The following is a 25,277-nucleotide window of genomic DNA, read 5'->3' on the forward strand; positions in this document are numbered from 1 at the left end:
CCGAAACTCTAACACATTCTAAAGCGAATACTGGAACAATCTTTCTAACAGAGAACGTGGGGAATGGTCAGAGGCGACCTAAAAGAACACTGATGTCGGTTTGGTTGTTATTTTGTAATGGCATTAAAATTGTTATAAAGAAAATACTGTAACACACTACATTTACGAAATGTCCATCCTCTACGTTGTGCGTGCTATATGAACAATGATGAAAGTGTTTTTGTTAAGAGAGAGATGTGAGTGGTAAATAGTCACCACCCCCTTAAGTGAGATCATAGAGCTTGTCTGTCACGCCCTGCATCACGCACTCCTGCCATCTATTACGCACACCTACCTTCCCTCGTCACACACATCAGCGATATTGGACTCACCTGGACTCAGTCATCACCTGTTTATTTCCTCCCCTATATTTGTCAGTTCCGTTGAACAACAGAGGAACCCCGTTTGGACAATCAGAGCCTTACAAGCGTCCCGCGAAAAGGTCCAACCCCCTTTCCAAGAAGGCCCTGTCCACAGAGAGAAAACAAGGATTTTCACGTAAATACATTCATGATTTCTTACTCTAAGCAGGCAGCGGTTCGTGTGCAAAGTATAAGTGAGAGTAGTTTCTAAATGTACCAACGTTAAGTCTATCTGTCCCTCTCTCTCTCGCCCACTCCATGTCTTTTGTAACAAGCAGCCATGTTGTTGTCAGTCCGCTAGGGACCTGTTTCTAATGTATTAAGTGTGTATGTTTATCCTGTGTTACCATTTAGTTAGCTAGTAAATAAATAAGTAAACCATTTGTGTAGTACTGAATCATAAGTAAGGCCCAGGTTTTTGCAGATGCAAGGTTACGACTGTAAAGAATGATGATATGATACAAGGTTATGATAAGTTGACTGTTTATGGATGTGATAGGTAAAGACCTTTTAGAGTATAATTCCGGAGATAGTAACTCTTTAAAGAACCGCTCTCATGGTGCCCCAAATCCTAATGAGTTAATTGTTACATGATTAATTTAATCATTAGCTGATTAGATAAATAACAGTCATCAGATTAATGAAAGTAAAGTAACAACACATGCAAGGGGGAATATGACCAATGACTTTGCCTATGGCTTTAATAGGAAAGGACATTTTGCCAACGGTACACAAACCACAACTGTAACGCCCTGGCCATAGAGAGGGGTTTTTTGTTATTTATTTTGGTTTGGCCAGGGTGTTACATTGGGTGGGCATTCTATGTTCCTTTCTCTATGTTTTTGTATTTCTTTGTTTTGGGCCATGTGTAGCTCCCAATTAGGCACAGCTGAAGCTCGTTGTTGCTGATTGGGAGTCACACATAAGGAGCATGTTTTTCCTTTGGGTTTTGTGGGTAATTGTTTCTGTTTAGTGTTTGCACCTGACAGGACTGTTTGGCTGTCGGTTTCTTGTTTTTGTCTAACGTGTTCTTTCTTTAATAAATTCCTGAAGATGAACACATCCTCCGCTGCACCTTGATCTCATTTGAACGACGGCCGTTACAACAACCTTGTTTCCCCTAGATTAACCCAATCTTTGCCAGAACAAGTTTACGCTCGCTCAAAGAAAAATTCTAATGCAACTTTAAATGGCAACTGAGTACAAAGAAAAGAGGATGAATGTAGCGTTAATAATAATGTTTCTCTTTATATAAATAAAAAGATATGGGTCTGCAATTGTATTATCTTCAAGTAATTATCTTCAAATTAGTCTATAAAGGACTAATAATGAAATAATAATTCAAAGACTAGAATTATAATAGGCAAACTATTTTCTGACTTATTCCCTATTTAAACAAAACAAGTCATTGTTTATTCAATAATGCAAACATGGATATCATGCAGTCACTTTTTCCTACTGTCAAACACCATCCATTTTCTCATGTCTGCCTTCTCCACCCACCCACACACTCCCTGGTGCATTGCATTCTCTAGCCTATTTCTGCCCATTCCGGATGCTGTATTAAAGTGTGTTCCTCAAGGAGTGTCCGTGTGTGTGTGTGTGTGTGTGTGTGTGTGAGAGAGAGAGTGTGTACTTGTGTGTGTGCGAATAGTCTGTGTGGGCGGCTGTGAGATCAACCAGGGCTTTCAGAAGGGGGAGGTCTGGGGGAGAGAGAGGTAGGAAAGGGGGGCTTGCAACCGGCAGGGGGCACAGCTCACTCTCCAGGGGATTTGTGTCAGTCAGTGACAGGCAGGAGATGGATGGATATAAAGGAGGCAGGATGGACTGAACACACTGTGGGTGTCCTCTGCCTCAGAAGACCTAAAAATATCACCTTTATTCACACAATTACATGTACGACGAATTTGAAGATAGTCAATCTGATATTTTAAGAGGGCAATCATTATTTCGTATTCAAAACTAAATCTGAATTCTCTGGTCCAACTAATAGGCCTACTCTTATTTGAATGTTAGGAAAGTGTACTATAGGTCTAATAGAAAAAGTGTAGCCTATAGCTTAGTTTTCATTTCAATCTGTAGACTTTCATTTCACACACACGTATTTTGATATCTAGAAAAAGTATTGCTTATTTGCACGGCTGGCCAGCTTATTAGGCAGGATTAGGCGGCCACCTATGGCTGTAGATTGACGAGGCGGCATTTTCTGAGCTAAACTGGCCAAGCCGCACCTCCAACAACAACACATACATCACTTAATTCTGCCCAAAAACACTGACAATTTCTCTCAACCAGTGGCATATGGGTTTTTTAGGTGAGAGCTGATGTCGCCCTTTGGGAAGCAGTGCCCACTTTGTCCAACGTGCCTCTCCAGGATGCTGTTGGAGAGAAGCAACTCTGCGGCGCTCCACCAACGTTTTGTCAAAAACATTTGTGAACATAAATCATGTAGCTGATATAGGATATGGTAGACAGTATGTGGCCTTTTCTGTAGCCTACAGCCTGGAGATAAAATGTATGACACTGTAATGAGACGAACAACATGCAGGTTTCTCAGATCAAATAGCCTAACCTAAATGGCACTCAACCAAATTAAAAATGAGTTGTCATGTTAACAAACAACATATCCTAAAAACAGGCCAGGTCAAATTAAAATGGACAATATGGAATTACAATCACAACTGTTGTCCAGGAGTTTCACCCCATTGTCATGACCAGTGGTTTCAAGTTTGTATCTGCACATTTTTGACAAGCTGATCATAATGAAAAAGAAAATACTTCTGCATTTCCTGCTGTGTAAACACATTGCAAATAGGCTCATGATAACTCATGATAAAGTTGGGTAGCTGATATTCAGAGCTTAAATAGCCAAATTGATTAGTCACAGGAATCAGGACTAATAAACCAATGCAATTACCTGGTTTACAAATGGTGGGCCTGCAACATGGATAAAATTCTATTGCAGGCCAACATGGTAGGCTACACCCCAGTAAGCATAAGGTGACGTCTTTTTTTGGTCCTGTCTGGATATGTTTTTTTTTTGTGTTTTACAAATGGTAGGCTTACCACATAAATGGGCATTCATAAAATTCAATACCAGACAACACTGTAAGCTACAACTCAGTAAGCACGGACTGACGCCTTTTGGACGTATTTATTTGGTACAGGGCCGACGCCTTTTAGACGTCTATGTTTGGTTCAGATTTTGTCCGGTCTAGACCAGCCTTGATTTGGCCCAAATATAGATGTCTATAAATTACTTATTTTCAACTTTCTTTCAGAACCAAAAATTAGCCTAATTTCAACATCCAGAAAAGACATATTTTGAACGTTTGTAAAATATGTATTTTCAACATCATGAAAATAAGTATTTTTAACTTTCATTTTTTGGTCTCGCCTATAGCGGCAGAACGGCAAGGACCGGCCCTGCTTATTTAGTTGAGAGGGCTCAGATAGAACATGTCAGCATGCTTCAACGCCTACATGGTGACCCGAAGGAGGGACATGATAGAGACAATGTTGCTTTGTGCAAAATCACAGCTATACTCAACATAAACCATTTAATCAATTTGTCCCCAAGTTAAACCAATCAAAACAATCATGGCCAGTCATGTTGGAGCCTGACTGTGGTCAACCGGTTTTCCAAGGCCGCCCACTTCATTCCTCTCCCCAAACTACCCTCGGCCAAGGAGACGGCCCAGCTCATGGTGCAGAACGTCTTCCGGATCCATGGACTGCCTGTGGACATGGTCTTTGACCGGGGTCCTCAGTTCTCGTCCCAGTTTTGGAAGGCGTTCTGCACCCTCATTGGGTCGTCGGCCAGCCTGTCCTCTGGGTTCCACCCCAAGTCCAATGGCCAGTCGGAGCGAGCCAACCAGGACCTTGAGACAACTCTGCGTTGCCTGGTCTCCGCCAACCCCACCACCTGGAGCCAGCAGCTTGTGTGGGTGGAATATGCACACAACACCCTTCCCTGCTCTGCCACGGCAGTCCCTCTGCTGTTCGTCTTCTGTTGCCCCGTACCCTTCATATACACCCCACCTTTCATGTGTCCTGAGTTAAACCCATGTCTCACAGCCCTTTATCTCCTGTTTCCATTTATACAGGTGTTCTCTGTTTGTCTGTTGCCAGTTCGTCTTGTTTGTCTAGTCAACCAGCATTTTTTGTATTTATCTCCTGCTTTTCCCCAGTCTCTCTTTTCTGGTCCTCCTGGTTTTGACCCTTGCCTGTCCTGACCCTGAGCCCGCCCGCCTGACCACTCTGCCTGCCCTGACCCTGCCTGCAGTCCTGTACCTTTGCCCCTGTTGCTGTAATAAACATTGTTACTTCGACAAGGTCTGCATCTGGGTTTTACCTTATCCTGATAATAGCTCTGTCTTTGAATTTTAAGAGTGGTTACATTTCTCCATCCCCATTCCTTTGCTTTTCATTGAAACAGGCCAGGGAAGAGATTATGCTTTATTATTGTTTCAACTGCTGATTTTCCCTTTAAATTAGCCTATTTATAATGAAAAAACTGCAATGTTGTAGACCTAGTGTAAATCAAATTCACAGTGATGCCTGTTGCATCATCGGGGAATCCCCTGTCTCATGCGTCACACAAAGAATTTACCCAAACGATCGGAAACAGTCCTTCACCATTTGCCTACCACTTGATGATTATGCCGCACTGTTAGGCTATTACTGTATGTATATGTTGTTTACGACTGTGCTGTAGATCAATAATATTTATTTGTGAAACAGTACCAAAATAACTTTTCTAGTACAATAAAAGGAGATGAATTAAATTGAAGGTTAGGCTAGCAGCATAGCCTATAGAAGCATACAGCTCACCTCACACATTTCTGTGACTGACCAGGCAGAATGGTAGGCTATGTGGTCCTCAGTTTTTATTAAAAGGCTCATTTTAGACAGGTGCATCTTATTGAAAAGTGGGCAAATAAAATCCGAAAATGAAAGGGTTACTAAGCAAACCTCAGTCTTTCAGACCTCCGCCTCCCACATCTCCAATTTGAAAGCCGCCTCTCTACCGGGAGAGAGGAAAGCTCTTTTTCGGTCAGATGGCGTCCGCCCCCAGGTTTCTCGCACCCACACATCCAGCAAAAAGGCAGCCAGCAACCAATACGGTTCGCGGGGGGAAGATAACTGCCAACGAATTCAGACGAGTTATGGGATTTAGCTGGTGTCAACAGCAGTCAGAAGTGAGAAAGATAACGATTGTACAGGGAAATAAAGCGATTATATAAATACATTTAAGGCATTTACAGTAGGCTGTGTACAATAGCTTTTAAAAAAGTATGTATTTATCAAATCTCTTACATTGATGGAAACTTAGTTAACGGGACTGGATGGGACTTTAAAAAAAAGAGTCGTCGAGGGATGAGACTTTCGATAAGGTAAAAAGTGAGATAACAATTAGGATTGCTAATGTAAATTAATTTTTTAGATAATCTAGTCTATTACGAGGTTCAACAGATTGCGCGAAAACTGGATTCGGGTCACTCAACGCGCGCAGGTCTCCTCTGCCATTTCAGCCATCGGACGATTTGAAAGAGGTGAGAGATTATGCTGGAGTTATTTACATTTTTATGATGAAATATTACATTTCACATGCGTGTTTAGTTCCGTAGAAATATGGATCGTCTGGTATTGCCTTGCACTATGGATGTTCGCCTAATACTATTGTCATTGTTTTTTAAATTATTATTTTCGTAACCGTCGCTTTGTGCTCGCAAATTCTGTCCTCATAAGAATAGACAAACTATTTTTAACAAACTATTTTTAATTCTCAGATCTTGAAAAAACAAAATAATTGTGCATGTCTAAACTGTACATTTTGTACATGCGTAATTGGAGAACACATCCTGCATATTTGAGGTAACGAGGATTGGGCACCCACACGTGAAGTGTTGTCAAAGATGATCATCAATAATAATAAACTATCGGGAAAAGTAGGCTAGTATAAGAATCTCATGTGTAATTTGGGTTAAAAGAAAAAAATGGTAGTAGACTTAGTGTTTTCTTATACAAGACATTTGATTGATATTGACTTCATGTGTTCTTATATGAGACATTCTGCAACATAACAGATAGTCAAAAGATGTGACAAAATTCTCAATACATTTATTGCGAACAGGTATGCGTCTTGACGCATGTGCTGTGTATGCCTCAGAAATTGATGCATAAATATGGATCAAGATGTTTGAGCATTAGGCAAAAACTGGTGACAGACAGACATACATACATACAGTGCCTTCAGAAAGTATTCCCATCCCTTGACTTTTTCCATATTTTCTTGTTGCTAGCAAGATGTTGAAGAATTTAATTCACCCTCACCATGCTGTAACTAACGTTATATATATATATATATATTTAATCTGAGTGAGTCTGGCTTGCTGACGTTAGCTAGCTAGATAAACGATTAGCGTCATCACTAGCACAACAGGCTAGCTAGCTTAATTCCTTATTTGCCATCAGACTGGCTATTAGCTAGCTAGCTAACCAAGCAAACCAGACGACAGGTTTGATATAATGTAGCTAGCCATCTTTCAATACGACCTGGCCAGCAAAAATTCCTGCTAGCTAGCTTGTTTCAACTCTGATTTGCTAGCATTTGAGGGCTGACTGTTCTCATAAAACTTTGTGTAGTGCCAGCTAGGACCCAGCTATGGTGCTAATTCGTGTCATGTCTGACTACTGCAGTACTGCTTGTCTAAGTGCTAGCTAACAGCAACAAGTCCAGACGAGCTAGCTACATTGTGTCAGTATCCAGCAGTGATCAGTTTGGTGGTTGCATAGTAACGGCTCCACCAGGCCGAATTCTAATCGAGCTGGCACTAGTTGTGAAACTGGGCTGCACTGGCCCAGGTTTCCTTAGACACAGCTCGAATTTGGTACTTCCATTCGAAACAGCTCGAATTGTTTTCCTCACGGGGCTTAAGTGGGGCGTTGCTTTTTCTTGGCCAGGTCGCAGTTGTAAATGAGAACTTGTTCTCAACTAGCCTACCTGGTTAAATAAAGGTGAAATAAAATAAAACATAAAAATTAAGTATTCAACACCTGTGTTATGGCAAGCCTAAGAAAATATTTACTTAACAAGTCACATAATAAATTGCATGGTGCAATAATAGGGTACACCCCTAGTGGCCTCATGGGTGGAATGTTATTAATATTTTTCATAATTTCATAATTAATACACTTTTCCTTTACACAGGAAATGTCAAACGTCTTCTGTGATGTATATAAAGTGTCATATTGGGATGCAAAAAATGTAATACATTTCAACTCTATATCTGACAGATTTAGTTTTTTTTTAAAGCCCATAAACATTTGTGTGAGGGTAATACTTTTGTTTCAATGTAGATTTATTTAAGACTACCAAGAACACAGAGATTTTGCAGTAAAAGGTTAACATGATTTTTTTGAATGACTACCTCATCCTTGTACCCCACACATACAATTATCTGCAAGGTCCCTCAATCGCGCAGTGAATTTTAAACACAGGATTTCCAATGCCTTGCAATGAAGGGCACTTATTTGTAGATTTAAAAAAAACAAGCAGACATTGAATATCCCTTTGAGCCTGGGGAGGTTATTAATTACACTTTGGATGGTCTATCAATACACCCAGTCACTACAAAGGTATAGGCATCCTTCCTAACTCAGAGAAAGGAAACCCTTCAGGGATTTCACGATGAGGCCAATGGTGACTTTAAAACAGTTACAGAGTTTAATGGCTGTGATACGAGAAAACTGAGGATGGAAAAACAACATTGTAGTTACTCCACAATACTAACCTACATGACAGAGTGAAAAGTAGGAAGCCTGTACAGAATAAAAATATTCCAAAACATGCATCCTGTTTGCAATAAAGCACTAAAGTAAAACTGCAAAGAATGTGGCAAAGGAATTCCCTTTGTGTCCTGTATACAAAGCGTTATGTTTGGGGAAATCCAACACATCACTGAGTACCACTCTTCATATTTTCAAGCATGTTGGTGGCTGCATGTTTTGGGTATGCTTGTCATCGACACGGACTAGGGAGTTTTTTAGGATAAAAATAAATGGAATAGTGCCAAGCACAGGAAAAATCCTAAAGGAAGACCTGGTTCAGTCTGCTTTCCAACAGACACTGAGTGTCACGTCCGCAGGATGAGAAGGTTCTTCGTCCTGCACCAGAGCCGCCACCAACACTAGACACCGCCCCTAACCCTCCCTCTTGGTTTCAGGTTTTGCGGCCGGAGTCCGCACCTTTGGGGGGGAGGTACTGTCACGTCCTGACCATTGAGTGCACTTATTTTCTATGGTAGAGTAGGTCATGACGTGACTGGGGGGTTTATCTGGTTTATTTTTTCTATGTTGTGTTCAAGTTTCTTTTTGCTATGTTGGGTTTTTTGTATGATTCCCAATTAGAGGCAGCTGGTCATCATTGTCTCTAATTGGGGATCATATTTAAGTAGTTGTTTTTCCCACCTGTGTTTGTGGGAGATTATTTTGAGTTAGTGCATGTTGTACCTCTGTCGTCACGGTTTGTTGTTTGTTTATAGTTTATTGTTTGTTTGGCTAAGTTTCACTATATAATAAAGATGTGGAACGATACGCACGCTGCGCCTTGGTCCGTTCCTACACACACTCGTGAGACAAATTCCCCTTTCAGCAGGACAATAACCTAAAACACAAGGCCAAATATACACTGGAGTTGCTTACCAAGACGGCATTGAATGATATTGAGAGGCCTAGTTACAGTTTTGACTAAAATCGTATTGAAAATCTTTGGTAAGATTTGAAAATGGTTGTCTAGCAATGATCAACAACCAGCTTCCAAGAGCTTGAAGAACTTAAAAAGTATTAATGTGCAAATATTGTACTACCAGGTGTGCAAAGCTCTTAAAGACTCACAGCTGTAATTGCTGCCAAAGTTGATTCTAACATGTATTGACTCAGGGGTGTGAATACTTACAGTTAAAGTCGGAAGTTTACATACACCTTAGCCAAATACATTTTAACTCAGTTTTTCACAATTCCTGACATTTAATCCTAGTAAAAATTCCCTGTTTTAGGTCAGTTAGGATCACCACTTCATTTTAAGAATGTGAAATGTCAGAATAATAGTAGAGAGAATTATTTATTTCAGCATTTATTTCTTTCATCACATTCCCAGTGGGTCAGAAGTTTACATACACTCAATTAGTATTTGGTAGCATTGCCTTTAAATTGTTTAACTTGGGTCAAACATTTCAGGTAGTGTTCCACAAGCTACCCACAATAAATTGGGTGAAATTTGGCACGTTCCTCCTGACAGAGCTGGTGTAACTGAGTCAGGTTTGTCGGCCTCCTTGCTCACACAAGCTTTTTCAGTTCTGCCCACAAATTTTCTATGGGATTGAGGTCAGGGCTTTGTGATGGCCACTCCAATACCTTGACTTGGTTGTCCTTAAGCCATTTTGCCACAACTTTGGAAGTATGCTTGGGGTCATTGTCCATTTGGAAGACCCATTTGTGACCAAGCTTTAACTTCCTGACTGATGTCTTGAGATGTTGCTACAATATATCCACATAACTTTCCTCCTCATGATGCCATCTATTTTGTGAAGTGCACCAGTCCCTCCTGCAGCAAAGCACCCCCACAACATGATGCTGCCACCCCGCGCTTCACAGTTGGGATGGTGTTCTTCGGCTTGCAAGCCTCATCGTTTTTCCTCCAAACATAACAATGGTCATTATGACTAAACAGTTCTATTATTGTTTCATCAGACCAGAGGACATTTCTCCAAAAAGTACGATCTTTGTCCCCATGTGCAGTTGCAAACCGTAGTCTGGCTTTTTTATGATGGTTTTGGAGCAGTGGCTTCTTCCTTGCTGAGCGGCCTTTCAGGTTATGTCAATATAGGATGCATTTTACTGTGGATATAGATACTTTTGTACCGGTTTCCTCCAGCATCTTCACAAGGTCCATTACTGTTGTTCTGGGATTGATTTGCACTTTTTGCACCAAAGTACATATATATATCTACACATTTTTTTTTCTGAGGTCTTTGCTGATTTCTTTTGATTTTCCCATGATGTCAAGCAAAGAGGCACTAAGTTTGAAGGTAGGCCTTGAAATACATCCACAGGTACACCTCCAATTGACTCAAATGATGTCAATTAGCCTATCAGAAGCTTCTAAAGCCATGACCACATTTTCTGGAATTTTCCAAGCTGTTTAAAGGCACAGTCAACTTAGTGTATGTAAACTTCTGAACCACTGGAATTGTGATACAGTGAACTATAAGTGAAATAATCTGTCTGTAAACAGCTGTTGGAAAAATTACTTGTGTCATGCACAAAGTAGATGTCCTAAACGACTTGCCAAAACTATAGTTTGTTATCAAGAAATTTTTGGAGTGGTTGAAAAACCAGTTTTAATGACTCCAACCTAAGTTTATGTGAACTTCCAACTTCAACTGTATGTTTATATTTCTGTACTTAATTTTCAATACATTTGTAAAAATTTGAAAAAATGTTTTCACTTTGTTGTTCTGGGGTATTGTGTGTAAATGGGGGAGAAAATATATTCAATACATTTTTTATTCAAGCTGTAACAGCAAAATGTGGAATAAGTCAAGGGATAAGAATAATTTTTGAAGGCACTGTATAAACTCACAGACAGACATGTGACAGACATGTCTCTCTCTCTCTCTTTTCTCGTATCCCCCTCTCCTTCTCGCTCTCTCTCTTCTTTCTTTCTCTTCCTCCCTCCTTCTCTCTCCCTCTCTTTGCCTCCCTCTTTCTCTGTCTCTACTTCCTCTTTATCTCCCCATCCTTCACTTCTTTCTCCCTCCCCCTTCTTTCACCCTTCCACCCCTCCCCCTCTCTTCCCCTCCCCTCTCTCTCCTTCCCTTCCTGTTTCTTGTATCTTGCTCTGTCTTTCCCCAGACAGACAGACAGACAGACACACACAGGCCGGCAGGCAGGCAGTTTCAAGTTTCAAGTCAATCCATTTTTTTTTACTGACATTCTCTTCAGAATTCATTCTAAGACTTCTACAACTGCAAGGCCATTGTGTCCAATGGAGGTAAAAAATGATTTTGGGTCGATTGACTTTAACTTTCATATGCCGGGTCATGGCGGTCCCCCGGTCAGGTGTAGGCTTGTGTTCATCGGGAGCGTCTGCTGAATGATCCCATATGTGAATTGTGTTTCTAGGATCAACCTCCGATGTCACTCAAAAACACATTAACCCTACCTTTCTGCCATGTAGTGGGGGTAGGGGCAAATGAATGCATTGTTAATTGGATTATGGTTAGGGTGATGTCTAGGGCCTAAACCTAACTCTAACTTCATGTCCACATCCCGGCTCAACCCTTAACCTAACCAAAACCCTTTTCCAAGGGTGTTATCTAGAACCTAAAAGGGGTTCTTTGGCGGTCCCTATAGGAGGACCCTTTGAAGAACCAATTTTGTTTCCAAGTAGAATCCTTTTGAGTTCCATGTAGTACCTTTTACACAGAGGCTTCTTCGTGGAACCCAAAATAGTTCTACCTGGAAACAAAAAGTGAAAAAGTGCTCGCCTATGGGGATAGCCGAAGAACCCTTTTGGAACCCTTTTTTTTCTAAGAGTATAACCCTAGCTTCATGTCCACTCCTGGCTCAACCCTACACTAACCCTCAATTCATGTCCACATATTGGCTCAAATGTAACCCTAGCCATAACCCTAACTTCTTGTCCACATCCAAGCTCAACTCTAACTCCAACCTCAACCCTAACCATAGCTCCAACCCCATGGCTTAGGGTTAGGGTTGAGCCAAGGTGTGGACATGAAGCTAGGTTTAGGGTTGAGGTTAGAGTCTGTCTGCCTGAATATCCTTTTGCATTGAATGCAATGTATTGACTTGTGTCAATTCTCTTGACGCATATCTATGCTTCAATATCATGTCTGTGGTGGGAGAGAGGAGAGAGAGAGCGAGAGGTGGAGATGGGGGAGAGAAAGACATGAGAGTGGGGAAGGGGAGAGAGGGAGATGGTGAAGGAGGGAGGGGATTGAGAGCGAGGAGGGAGCGATGGATGAGAGGGGGGTAGGGAGGGAAAGAAGCAGGGAGAGAGAATGGAGGGGGGAGGAAGGATTATTCCATACAGCAAAAAAATGTATAAAGCATTCTGTCCACACAACACAATACATCATAGCTGTTTTCTCCTTCCATTGATGAGACATTTATTAAACTTAAGTGGAGTCTTGAGTAGAGGTCGACCGATTATGATTTTTCAACGCCAATACCGATTATTGGAGGCCCAAAAAAAGCCGCCACCGATTAATCGGCCGATTTATTTATTTGTAATAATGAAAATTACAACAATACTGAATGAACACTTATTTTAACTTAATATAATACATCAATCAATTTAGCCTCAAATAAATAATGAAACATGTTCAATTTGGTTTAAATAATGCAAAAACAAAGTGTTGGAGAAGAAAGTAAAAGTGCAATATGTGCCATGTAAGAAAGCTAACGTTTAAGTTCCTTGCTCAGAACATGAGAACATATGAAAGCTGGTGGTTCCTTTTAACATGAGTCTTCAATATTCCCAGGTAAGAAGTTTTAGTTTGTAGTTATTATAGGAATTATAGGACTATTTCTCTCTATACGATTTGTATTTCATTTACCTTTGACTATTTTATGTTCTTATAGGCACTTTAGTATTGCCAGTGTAACAGTATAACTTCCGTCCCTCTCCTTGCTCCTACCTGGCCTTGAACCAGGAACACATCGACAACAGCCACCCTCGAAGCAGCGTTACCCATGTAGAGCAAGGGGGAACAACTACTCCAAGTCTCAGAGCGAGTGACGTTTGAAATGCTATTAGCGCGCACCCGGCTAACTAGCTAGCCATTTCACATTGGTTACACCAGCCTAATCTTGGGAGTTGACAGGCTTGAAGTCATAAACAGCGCAATGTATTGCGAAGGGCTGCTGGCAAACGCACGAAAGTGCTGTTTGAATGAACGCTTACGAGCCTGCTGCTGCCTACCATTGCTCAGTCAGACTGCTCTATCAAATCATAGACTTAATTATAACATAATAACACACAGAAATACGAGCCTTAGGTCATTAATATGGTAGAATCCGGAAACTATCATCTCGAAAACAAAACGTTTTTCCTGTCAGTGAAATACGGAACCGTTCCGTATTATATCTAACGGGTGGCATCCTTAAGTCTAAATATTCCTGTTACATTGCACAACCTTCAATGTTATGTCATAATTACGTAAAATTCTGGCAAATTAGTTCGCAACAAGCCAGGCGGCCCACAATGTTGCATATACCCTGACTCTGCGTGCAATGAACGCAAAATGACACAATTTCACCTGGTTAATATTGCCTGCTAACCTGGATTTCTTTTAGCTACATATGCAGGTTTAAAAATATATATTTCTGTGTATTGATTTTAAGAAAGGCATTGATGTTTATGGTTAGGTACAGTCGTGCAATGATTGTGCTTTTTTCGCAAATGCGCTTTTGTTAAATTATCCCCCGTTTGGCGAAGTCGGCTGTCTTTGTTAGGAAGAAATAGTCTTCACAGTTCGCAACGAGCCAGGCGGCCCAAACTGCTGCATATACCCTGACTCTGTTTGCAAGAGAAGTGACACATTTTCCCTAGTTAAAAGAAATTCATGTTAGCAGGCAATATTAACTAAATATGCAGGTTTAAAAATATATACTTGTGTATTGATTTTAAGAAAGGCATTGATGTTTATGGTTGGAGCAACTTGTACCTAAGCGATTATATGCAACGCAGGACAGGCTAGATGAACTAGCAATATCATCAACCATGTGTAGTTAACTAGTGATTATGATTGATTGATTGTTTTTTATAAGATAAGTTTAATGCTAGCTAGCAACTTACCTTGGCTTCTTACTGCATTCGCGTAACAGGCAGGCTCCTCGTGGAGTGCAATGTAAAGCAGGTGGTTAGAGCGTTGGACTAGTTAACCGTAAGGTTGCAAGATTGAATTCCGAGGTGACAAGGTAAAAATCTGTCGTTCTTCCCCTGAACAAGGCAGTTAACCCACCGTTCCTAGGCCGTCATTGAAAATAAGAATGTGTTCTTAACTGACTTGCCTAGTTAAATAAAGGTCTAAAAAATAAAAAAATACAAATTGGTCAAATCGGCGTCCAAAAATACCAATTTCCGATTGTTTTGAAACCTTGAAATCGGCCCTAATTAATCGGCCATTCCGATGAATCGGTCGACCTCTAGTCTTGAGTAACTCTCCTCCGGTCTGTTCCTCCTTTCCTGTCTACAGTCCTACGCCATGTCTCTGCCGCGTATGCTGGGCGAGCTGCAGCTGTACCGGGTGCTGCAGAGGGCCAACCTGTTGGCCTACTACGACACCTTCATCCAGCAGGGCGGCGACGACTTGCAGCAGCTCTGTGAGGCTGCAGAGGATGAGTTCCTGGAGATCATGGCGCTGGTCGGCATGGCGACCAAGCCACTGCACGTGCGCCGTCTACAGAAGGCCCTCCGCGACTGGGCAGCCAACCCGGCCCTCTTCAACCAGCCCCTGGCCAACGTGCCCCTGGGCGGCATCCCGCTGTTCAAGGTGGACGGGACGGGTGCCAGCGGAACCGCCGCTGGAGGACCCAGGAAGTCCCTGAGTAATGGGCAGCCGGGGTCGCCATTCGACAGGGAGGACAGGGCGTGCCTCACCCCTATGCACAGCGGGAGCCCCAGAAGCCCCTGCTCCCAGGCCTCCCCACAGCCCCCGGACACCCACTACAGGGGCATGCTGTCCCCAATGGACCCCCACTGGCTCAGCCCAGAGCCGGATGGGAACAGTGCCTCGGTCTCAGCCTCAGGGGTGGACGAGGAGCAGCCCAGCCCACCTCTACTCCCCCCTCGTACCCCAGGTCCCTCCACGCCCCCAGCCTCCTCCTCCTCCCTCTCCTCGGTGGTCCTCTCAGCCTGGCCTGGGGGCCAGCTGGACGGGGAGACGACACGGGCAGTGGGGGAGAGCGTGGACAGGCTCCTGAGGACCCTGCCCAGGTCGGACCCCAGAGAGGTGAAGACACTCCTTAGGATGAACAAGAAGATGGCCAAGACGGTGGGCCACATCTTCAAGATGGCACCCCAGGACATGGCCATGGAGGAGGAGATCCGCAAGTACAGCCTCATCTACGGCCGCTTCGACTCCAAGAGGAGGGAGGGCAAGCAGCTCACACACCACGAGGTGAGGGCATCAGTGTTTCCACTAATATAGTTATCTGTGTACTAGTATATGTGTGAGGCTTGAGCATTCCCACTTGGCACAGACGTCAGTTCAACGTCTAGTTTTGAATTGTCAAGTAACCTGAATTCAATGTGAAATCAATCAAAAATGTCACCATGTCATTGGATTTAGGTTAAAAGTTGGGTGAAAAAAACATGAAATTCCATTGATTACTTTTTTTCAAATCCAGTCAGTTTTCCACGTTGCTTCAACGTCGTCACATTAAATGTTTTGGTTCAAATGACCTGGAAACAACGTTGATGTCACGTCCTGACCAGCAGAGGGAGTAGCTGTTTAGTATTTGGTCAGGACGTGGCAGAAGTTGTGTGTTGTATGTAGTTTCTAGTTGTTCTGTTTCTGTGTTAGTCTTGTGACTCCCGATCAGGAACAGCTGGATATCGTTGTTCCTGATTGGGAGTCATATATTAGGTGTGTGTTTTTCTCTTGGGGTTGTGGGTTGTTTTATTTTACACTGCTAGATTTATGTATAGCCTGTAAAACTGTCACCGGTTCATTCGTGTTTCTTGTTTTGTCCGTGTACATCATAATTTATTAAAAATGATGTTGAGCACGCAATCCGCTGTGTATTGGTCCACTTTTTCTGACAATGATTTTGAGATATCTTCAGACGAAGGAGAAAACTGTGACAGAACAACCCACCTTAAAAGGACCAAGCAGCGGAGGAAATCTGGTGAGGACCGGGGAACACGGCTGGTAAGGGAGGCCGAGAGGCAGCCCCAATAATTTTTTTGGGGGGGCACAAGGGTAGTTTGGCTGGGCGTGGATGGAGCCCCAGGCCAGCTCCCCGTACCCTTTTTGGGCAGAGACATACTGGACAGGTCCCGTGCTTTGGGGTGATGGGTGCTGTGGCGAGGCCGGGTATTTTCAGGCCGGTACGCGCAGTACCAGCGCCCCGCATGTGCCAGGGGAAAGTGGGCATCCAGCCAGTAGGGGTGATGCCAGTCCTGCGTTCGAGACCGCCAGTGCGCCTCTACGGTCCAGTGTTTCCCGCTACATGCACTAGCCTTGAGGTGCGTGTCTCCAGGCTGGCACGTCCAGTACCAGCCCCACGCATCAGGCTTCTAGTGCGTCAGCCCAGCCTCGCCAGTCTGGAGCCGCCAGAGCCGCCCGCCAGTCTGGAGCCGCCAGAGCCGCCCGCCAGTCTGGAGCCGCCAGAGCCGCCCGCCAGTCTGGAGCCGCCAGGGTCATCAGCCAGGCCGGAGCCGCCAGGGTCATCAGCCTGGCGAGCGCAGCAAGAGTCGCCCGCCAGCCGGGCACAGCAGGAATCGGCCGCCAGCAGTCAGGGTCGCCCACCAGTCCTCCGACGCGGCCAGGGGCGCCACCTAAGTGGGCGACGCCGAGGGTGGAGCGGGGCCCACGTCCCGCACCTGAGCCGCCTCCAATATAGGTGGGTTGGGGAGGGGGGGTGTAGCACAGGTGCCGTCATTGACGGCAGCCACCCTCCCTTCCCTCCCCTTTTTGTTTAGTTTTTTATTTTTTTTTTGTATTGGGGGATTTTTTTGTGTTTTCTTTTAAGGTGCATTCCGGGGTCTGCACCTTTGGGGGGGGGGGGGGGGGGGGGGGGTACTGTCACGTCCTGACCAGCAGAGGGAGTAGTTGTTTAGTATTTGGTCAGGACGTGGCAGAAGTTGTGTGTTGTATGTAGTTTCTAGTTGTTCTGTTTCTGTGTTAGTCTTGTGACTCCCGATCAGGAACAGCTGGATATCGTTGTTCCTGATTGGGAGTCATATATTAGGTGTGTGTTTTTCTCTTGGGGTTGTAGGTTATTTTATTTTACACTGCTAGATTTATGTATAGCCTGTAAAACTGTCACCGGTTCATTCGTGTTTCTTGTTTTGTCCGTGTACATCATAATTTATTAAAAATGATGTTGAGCACGCAATCCGCTGCGTATTGGTCCACTTTTTCTGACAATGATTTTGAGATATCTTCAGACGAAGGAGAAAACTGTGACAGTTGATTCAACCAGTTTTTGCCCAGTGGGTTGTATTTTTTTTTTTATCATAGTGTTCATATCATTCTAATGTTCTCTTTCCCCTCTCACCTTATTTGATGTCCTCCTCATGTTCAGCTGATCATCAATGAAGCTGCCGCCCAGTTCTGTATGCGTGACAACGCTCTGCTTCTGCGACGGGTAGAGCTCTTCTCATTGGCTAGACAGGTGGCAAGAGAATGCGCCTACACCTCCACACTCAAGCATGCCAGGTAAGGGCAAGAGGTTCCACAGTTTAGGAGCTTCCCCACCCCCGTCTGATGACCTTCCCACCCTCTCACCTTCTGTCTCTTCCTCTACAACTAGGCTGTGTCCCCTATGGGCCCTGGTCAAAAGTAGTGCACTACATACAGATATAGGATCTTAATTTGACCACTCTTTTGTTGCTGAGAATTTTCCTGCATAGCAGAAAAAGCTAACTCAAATGTAAATGTATTTGAGTTTTAAAAAGGCATCTAAAGTTATAAATTTCCACTTAGAAAATTCTGACTTGATTTGCCCCAATGAAAAATTAATCAACCCCTACAAATATGTCCATTCATTATAATCCACATAATAATTCACATTTGCTGTTGCTGCAGGATTATGTTCGTGCTGAAGAAAACTGGCTCAAATTAAGATCCTACGTCTGTAGGGAATAGGGTGCCATTTGGGACGCACTCAAGGAAACCCAAATATAGAGAGACTTATGATATGAGAAATGAAAATATATGATGTCCTGTTCTCAACCAGATATGAGCGTAGAGAAACTACTATATGGTTGCAGGCAGCATAGGGGCGAAGAGAGATGGACGTATAGAACAGCGGGAAAGCTGGGAACTGCCACAGCACACATAGCTAAGGCTGGCGAATGTCATGCTACTAGTCAGACAGCACTGCAGCCGGTGCATCCGCTCCAAAACAAAGTCATACTTTGTGATCAGCTAAATAAAAGCACTTTCAAAAACTCAAGCGCCTCATATAATCAATAAGATTTTTTTATATGTCTTTCAAAATCAATGAATAATGTATGTGTTTACTGTTAGTCACATCGCCTCAAGTTTTGGTTACACAGCATCAGTTTTTATATACTGAACAAAAATATGAACGCAACATGCAACAATTTCAAAGATTTTACTGAGTTACAGTTCATAGAAGGAAATCAGTCAATTTAAATAAATTTATTAGGCCATCATTTATGGATTTCACATGACTGGGCAGGGGAGCCAGGCCCAGCCAATCAGAATTAGTTTTTCCCCACAAAAGGGCTTTATTACAGAAATAAATATTCCTCAATTTCATCAGCTGTACGGGTGGCTAGTCCCAGACGATCCTGCAGGTAAAGAAGCCGGATATGGAGGGCCTAGGCTGGCGTGGTTACATGTAGTCTGCGGTTGTGAGGCCGGTTGGATGTACTGCAAAAGCTGTGGTGGACATTCATGCAGTCAGCATGCCAAATGCACGCTCCCTCAAAACTTGGACATCTGTGGCATTGTGTTGTGTAACAAAACTGCACATTTTAGAGTAGCCTTTTATTGTCCCCAGCACAAGTTGCACCTGTGTAATGATCATGCTGTTTAATCATCAGCTTCTTGATATGCCACACCTGTCAGGTGGATGGATTATCTTGACAAAGGAGAAATGTTCACTAACAGGGATGAAAACAAATTTGTCCACAAAATTGGAGAGAAATAAGCTTTTTGTTCATATGGAACATTTCTGGGATTTTTTTATTTTAGCCCATGAAACATGGGACCAACACTTTGCATGTTGTGTTTATATTTTTATTCAGTATATTTTAATTGGATATAATGAGCTACTACTTGCTAATGAACTAACAGACAGCAGGACCAACTGAATCCTGGAGTTTGCACAAGAGGATTGCCCTTTTACTTTATGATTTATTTATCTTATTACAGAACAAGTGCAGATGACTGCAGTTTACCATCCCAAAAGAGAGTGAAACATGAGGTGAGTGGGCTAAAGTCTCTGAACCCCTAACAAGAAAGATTAAAACTATATCAAACTCTATCAAACTCTATCTCACTCTGTTTAAATTAGTTAGTGTGTGTACAAAAGCTGTTTTGTCAACGTAATATTAGTACCATATTGATCCAGCATTGGTAGACAATGAATAAGCTGTAATTAGAATAAATCAATGAAATGGCAAAAATTCATACACTGTAATTTATACCATGGCTACTTTTCAAGCTGCCCTATACTATATATCAATTTATGCCATTAGTACTTTTCAGTAGTAATTGCATTGTAACACACACACTATGACGTTTGGTGTGTGTTTCAGGTGATAGTGTCGGAGTGTGTGTCCTCCCTCCATGGTGTGGAGGGTTCAGAGGGTGTGTCCCAGAGGGCTGACGAGGACAGCTTATCAGGAGAGAGTCTGGACAGCTTAACACAAGGTACAGTTGAAGTCAGAAGTTGACATACACTTAGGTTGGAGTCATTCAAACTTGTTTTTCAACCACTCCACAAATGTATTGTTAACAAACTATAGTTTTGGCAAGTCGGTTAGGACATCTACTTTGTGCATGACACAAGTAATTTTTCCAACAATTGTTTACAGACAGATTATTTCACTTATAATTCACTGTATCACAATTCCAGTGGGTCACAGGTTTACATACAGTAAGTTGACTGTGCCTTTAAACAGCTTGGAAAATTCCAGAAAATGATGTCATGGCTTTAGACGCTTCTGATAGGCTAATTGACATAATTTGAGTCAATTGGAGGTGTACCTGTGGATGTATATCAAGGCCTACCTTCAAACTCAGTGCCTCTTTGCTTGACAACATGGGAAAATCAAAAGAAATCAGCAAAGACCTCAGAACAACAATTTGTAGACCTCCACAAGTCTGGTTCATCCTTGGGAGCAATTTCCAAACGCCTGAAGGTACCACGTTCATCTGTACAAACAATTGTATGCAAGTATAAACACCATGGGACCACGCAGCCGTCATACCGCTCAGGAAGGAGACATGTTCTGTCTCCTAGAGATGAACGTACTTTGGTGCGAAAAGTGCAAATCAAAATATCTATATCCACAGTAAAATGAGTCCTATATTGACATAACCTGAAAGGCCGCTCAGCAAGGAAGAAGCCACTGCTCCAAAACCGGCATAAAAAAGCCAGACTACGGTTTGCAACTGCACATGGGGACAAAGATCATACTTTTTGAAGAAATGTCCTCTGGTCTGATGAAACAATAATAGAACTGTTTGGCCATAATGACCATTGTTATGTTTGGAGGAAAAACGGGGAGGCTTGCAAGCCGAAGAACACCATCCCAACTGTGAAGCGCAGGGTGGCAGCATCATGTTGTGGGGGTGCTTTGTTGCAGGAGGGACTGGTGCACTTCACAAAATAGATGGCATCATGAGGAGGAAAGTTATGTGGATATATTGTAGCAACATCTCAAGACATCAGTCAGGAAGTTAAAGCTTGGTTGCAAATGGGTCTTCCAAATGGACAATGACCCCAAGCATACTTCCAAAGTTGTGGCAAAATGGCTTAAGGATAACCAAGTCAAGGTATTGGAGCGGCCATCACAAAGCCCTAACCTCAATCCCATAGAAAATTTGTGGTGCAGAACTGAAAAAGCTTGTGCGAGCAAGGAGGCTGACAAACCTGACTCAGTTACACCAGCTCTGTCAGGAGGAACGTGCCAAAATTCACCCAATTTATTGTGGGTAGCTTGTGGAAGGCTACCTGAAATGTTTGACCTAAGTTAAACAATTTAAAGGCAATGCTACCAAATACTAATTGAGTGTATGTAAACTTCTGACCCACTGGGAATGTGATGAAAGAAATAAAAGCTGAAATAAATCATTCTCTCTACTATTATTCTGACATTTCACATTCTTAAAATGAAGTGGTGATCCTAACTGACCTAAAACAGGGAATTTTGACTAGGATTAAATGTCAGGAATTGTGAAAAACTGAGTTTAAATGTATTTGGCTAAGGTGTATGTAAACTTCCAACTTCAACTGTCCATACAGTGTCCAGATCCAAATATATTTTCTTTAACACTAGTATGTATATCAGCTCAAGTCAGTAAGTCTTGCATGTAAATACAGTAATTGTTCCACACATTTAGCGCTGATCTTGTACAGTAAGTGTCACTTAATCATATTTCATTCCCAGACATTCTTTATGTGTTTCTCTAAATGTCACAGAGCCCCACTGACTACAAAGCACTATTGGTAATAGTTCATGTTTTCTGTAGTGTCCAGCTATGTCCCAAATGGTACCCTATTCTCTATATAGAGCCCTATGGGCCCTGGTCAAAAATAGTACATTACATAGGGAATTGGATGCCATTCTTGACGCAGCCACAGTCTTGTCAAGAAGCAGCTATATATGATTGGTTCAAAATGGCATTCACACCTAACCCTGTCTGTCCTAATAGACGTAGCCTCACAGTGCAACCAATCTCCATCCCCCCGCCCCTCCACCGACACCTCCATCCCTGCCAACTGGAGTCGCCATCTCATGCAACAAACGCTCATGGATGAGGGGCTGCGATTGGCTAAGATGGTGTCACATGACCGAGCTGGCAAGATCAGCCTTAGGTCAGAGGGGACACATACCACAGGTGACTTTCTGAATAATGGCTTACAAACATTATCATGCAAGAGTTATCATGCTAACACTCTTAAAGTGATAGTCTGACTTTTTCAGGCCTAAAAATTGGTTGAGACGAGTCCGTCCCACAACATTTGTTGTGTAGATTCGGCTACATGTCTCTATGTGAAATGAATAGGAAAGATAGGCAATGTCTAATTTCATCATTTTTAAACGGTGCCTATCTTTCCTATTCGTTTGAGACATACAGCGGAATCGAGCTAAATCAACGCAACAAATGTCCTGGGACATTGACTGGACATTGTCTCCTGATATTAAACCACTTTCGAGGTATGAAAACATTTGACAAACTTACATTATCACTTTAACATACTGCCCCTGTATAGCCAGTATTGCTGTCTAGGGTGATGCCTCCCACTATCCAGAGCTGTTTCTCTAGCTGGGACTGGAGAAGAGGGAAAGGAGAGAAATGAGTTTGGGATAGAGAGGGGAGGCTGAGGAGGGAACATCCAGCTACAGTTTAGATTAGAAAGTCATACGGAAAGTTGACATGGATGTTAGCACAGTCAAATTGCCATGAGGTCTTCTAGCACATGTTAATAATAGCGACACTTAAAATGATTGTACTTAACCCTTTCCCCGTCACATCTTGTCACTCGTCATTAAAATGTAAAAGTGAAGCCATTGAGATGTTAATAAAGCTACTGTGCTGTAGTACTGGGCTGTCACAGTAGACAGGGTGGAGAAGATGCAGGGAGACAGAGAGAGAGAGTGGGAGAGAAAGAGTGGGAGATAGAAAGAATAATGGTGGGGGGCCAGAGGAAGTGCTGTGGGGGCAGTAGAAACGGAACCCCCTCCCCCCTCACTCCTCACCAGCTGACGTCACATTGTGTTAGGCTTGTGGGCTGAAGGGCGGGATGGATCGAGAGAGGGGGCTAAGAAGTGGGCGGTAATTGGAGGGGCGTTGCATTGACTCACCAGGCGACAGAGAACAAAAATAAAAACCTGTGGGCAGGGAAATGGCACAGGCTTTTTTTTCTACCTCTTCCTCGACTTCTTAAGTAGAGGGGAAAAACAACCAAAATGACATGTTTCATCTCTCTATGACGTCGGTCTCCCTCTCACTTCCCCTCCGTCGTCCGTTGTTCTTCTCACTCACCCTGGTTTCCTTCTCCATTTCTCTCACACTAACTCAAGGCAACATGACTTGTCTTCTCTGACTGTACTGACTCCATCTACAATATTATCCTATTAACTTATAAATGGGTTCACATTTTGGCAGACAGAACCCTTGACATTTAAATTCAAGTTCTTGACATATTACATTTCAAATATTAAAGAATGCTACCATAGTTGCATGGTGTTGTATTTCCCCTTTGTATTATTTTTGATTAAGTGAAGTACTCTATACCAATCAAATGTTCAGGGGAAGTAATAATTTATTGTCATCATATTGTCTCAGTCTTCCATATAGGCTAACAGCCCTTATCGTTCCTCTTCCAGACTTTGAGGTCAAGGTGGAGAGGAGGGGCTCGATAGCAGTGTGCAGCAGCAGCAGCCCTGGCAGCACCAAAGATGACTCGGACCACGGAGGAAAGTAGTGAAACCAACCACTCATCATCCCGAGAACCCATAACAACCCTGCCTCTCAGCTCCACTCAGATCCTGGAGGGCACAACTCAGCAGGCTTTCCATCTGTACTTAAACCATTGACACTTGGGAGTACTGGGGAGGTGGAATGAATCATTCCAATCTAAATCAATTTTGCATCCCAAATGACACCCAATTCCCTACATAGTGCACTACTTTTGATCAGAACTCTGGTCAAAAGCAGTGCATTACATAGGGAATAGGGTGTTATTTGGGACGGAGCCCATGATGGGCTGAATCGGGTGGTTCAGGGAGAGGTAAAGCATCATAAACCTTCTAATACTATGGCCCTCCAGTACTGAAATTGAGGGATAGGCACTCTACAACTTTACCTCTGTATATACTGTGCCCAAACACTCCAAACAGCCCTGCGAGGGCATTAGCCACATGCATCCACAGGGCTACGGTAACACTTACACAAATGTAGGAGGTATGTCACACACTGATGTGACAATGTCTCAGTTTGCCCACTTTGAACATAATCCCAATCCCCATAATCTCCTCCTCCCCCACCCTGCCCCCAGGACAATGGATGCAAAATGTTGATATCATGACTAACTTTTGGTGCTATTTTCGTTCTGTTGATACAAGGTTGTCACTGAGATTTGGATAAGTATCTGTTATGACACTGCCGTTAAAGATTGGTTTTACAAAGTGTCACTAATTTGAGTGTTGACCGTTAGATGATAAAGGCAATGTGTACAGAGAAGATAATCAGGTTCAGATGCCTTTTTCTTCCAATACTGCAGCAACTGTCACTGACACCCACTGAAACTCTGTTAATTTAGAGGGGTGGGTTTGGATGTTAATATGTTAACACTATTGAGCCCTTAGATTATATTTGTTGGTGAACTGAACATTCTTTGATTTAACTTAATAAGGCTTAAACAAGCAAAAATAATTTGCATAACTCTTGAGGCAATTACTAAGTTAACAAAGACAAGAATGCTCATCTCCCAATGTTATTTTTTGAATACAGTATGTATGTCGTATCAAACACTAAATTCTTTGATTATGGAGTTTTGGAGAATTCACTTTTTTTGTAAGAATACATAGTCAGATGTTACTGGGAATGAATGTTTAAAAGAAAGGTGTTTGGATGGTTAGGAAATCAGGGAGAATCCAGGACATTACATTTTCTGCATCCGAAAAGGTCCCCTATTTCCTATGTAATGCACTACTTCTGACCAGGGCCTACCTCTAGTCAAAGGTGGTGCACTATATAAGAAAAAAAGGTGCAATTTGGAATGGACACATTATTTCCATGAAGTACCTAAACTGTAACCTCCTGCCTCACAAGCATTAAACAACCTCCTCCGTTTGTTATGCTGAACAGCAGATTATTTATTTTGTTAAATCTCAATAAATGTTATTTTATTGTT

General features: G+C 42.7%; 1 protein-coding gene across 4 annotated transcripts; it reads left to right on the top strand.

The window, feature by feature from the left end:
• The first annotated feature begins 417 nt into the window (after positions 1–417).
• On the top strand, positions 418–25,277 carry LOC106565405 (NGFI-A-binding protein 2). Of its 4 annotated transcripts, XM_014132500.3 has the most exons (8): positions 5,502–5,956; positions 14,687–15,610; positions 17,742–17,875; positions 19,562–19,613; positions 19,948–20,062; positions 22,070–22,255; positions 22,488–22,575; positions 23,749–25,277. In XM_014132500.3, exons 2-8 carry the CDS (start codon positions 14,696–14,698, stop codon positions 23,753–23,755), a joined length of 1,497 nt encoding a protein of 498 aa, XP_013987975.1. In that variant the 5' UTR covers positions 5,502–5,956; positions 14,687–14,695; the 3' UTR covers positions 23,756–25,277. The 4 variants fall into 4 exon arrangements, with proteins under 4 accessions (XP_013987972.1, XP_013987975.1, XP_013987974.1 ...); XM_014132497.3 differs by lacking the exons at positions 5,502–5,956; positions 22,488–22,575 and adding an exon at positions 418–537 and having other exon boundaries at positions 23,749–25,276; XM_014132499.3 differs by lacking the exon at positions 22,488–22,575 and having other exon boundaries at positions 5,504–5,956; positions 23,749–25,276.

This window comes from Salmo salar, chromosome 12, assembly GCF_965601325.2.
Source record: "Salmo salar chromosome 12, fSalSal1, whole genome shotgun sequence".
Lineage (NCBI taxonomy): Eukaryota > Metazoa > Chordata > Actinopteri > Salmoniformes > Salmonidae > Salmo > Salmo salar.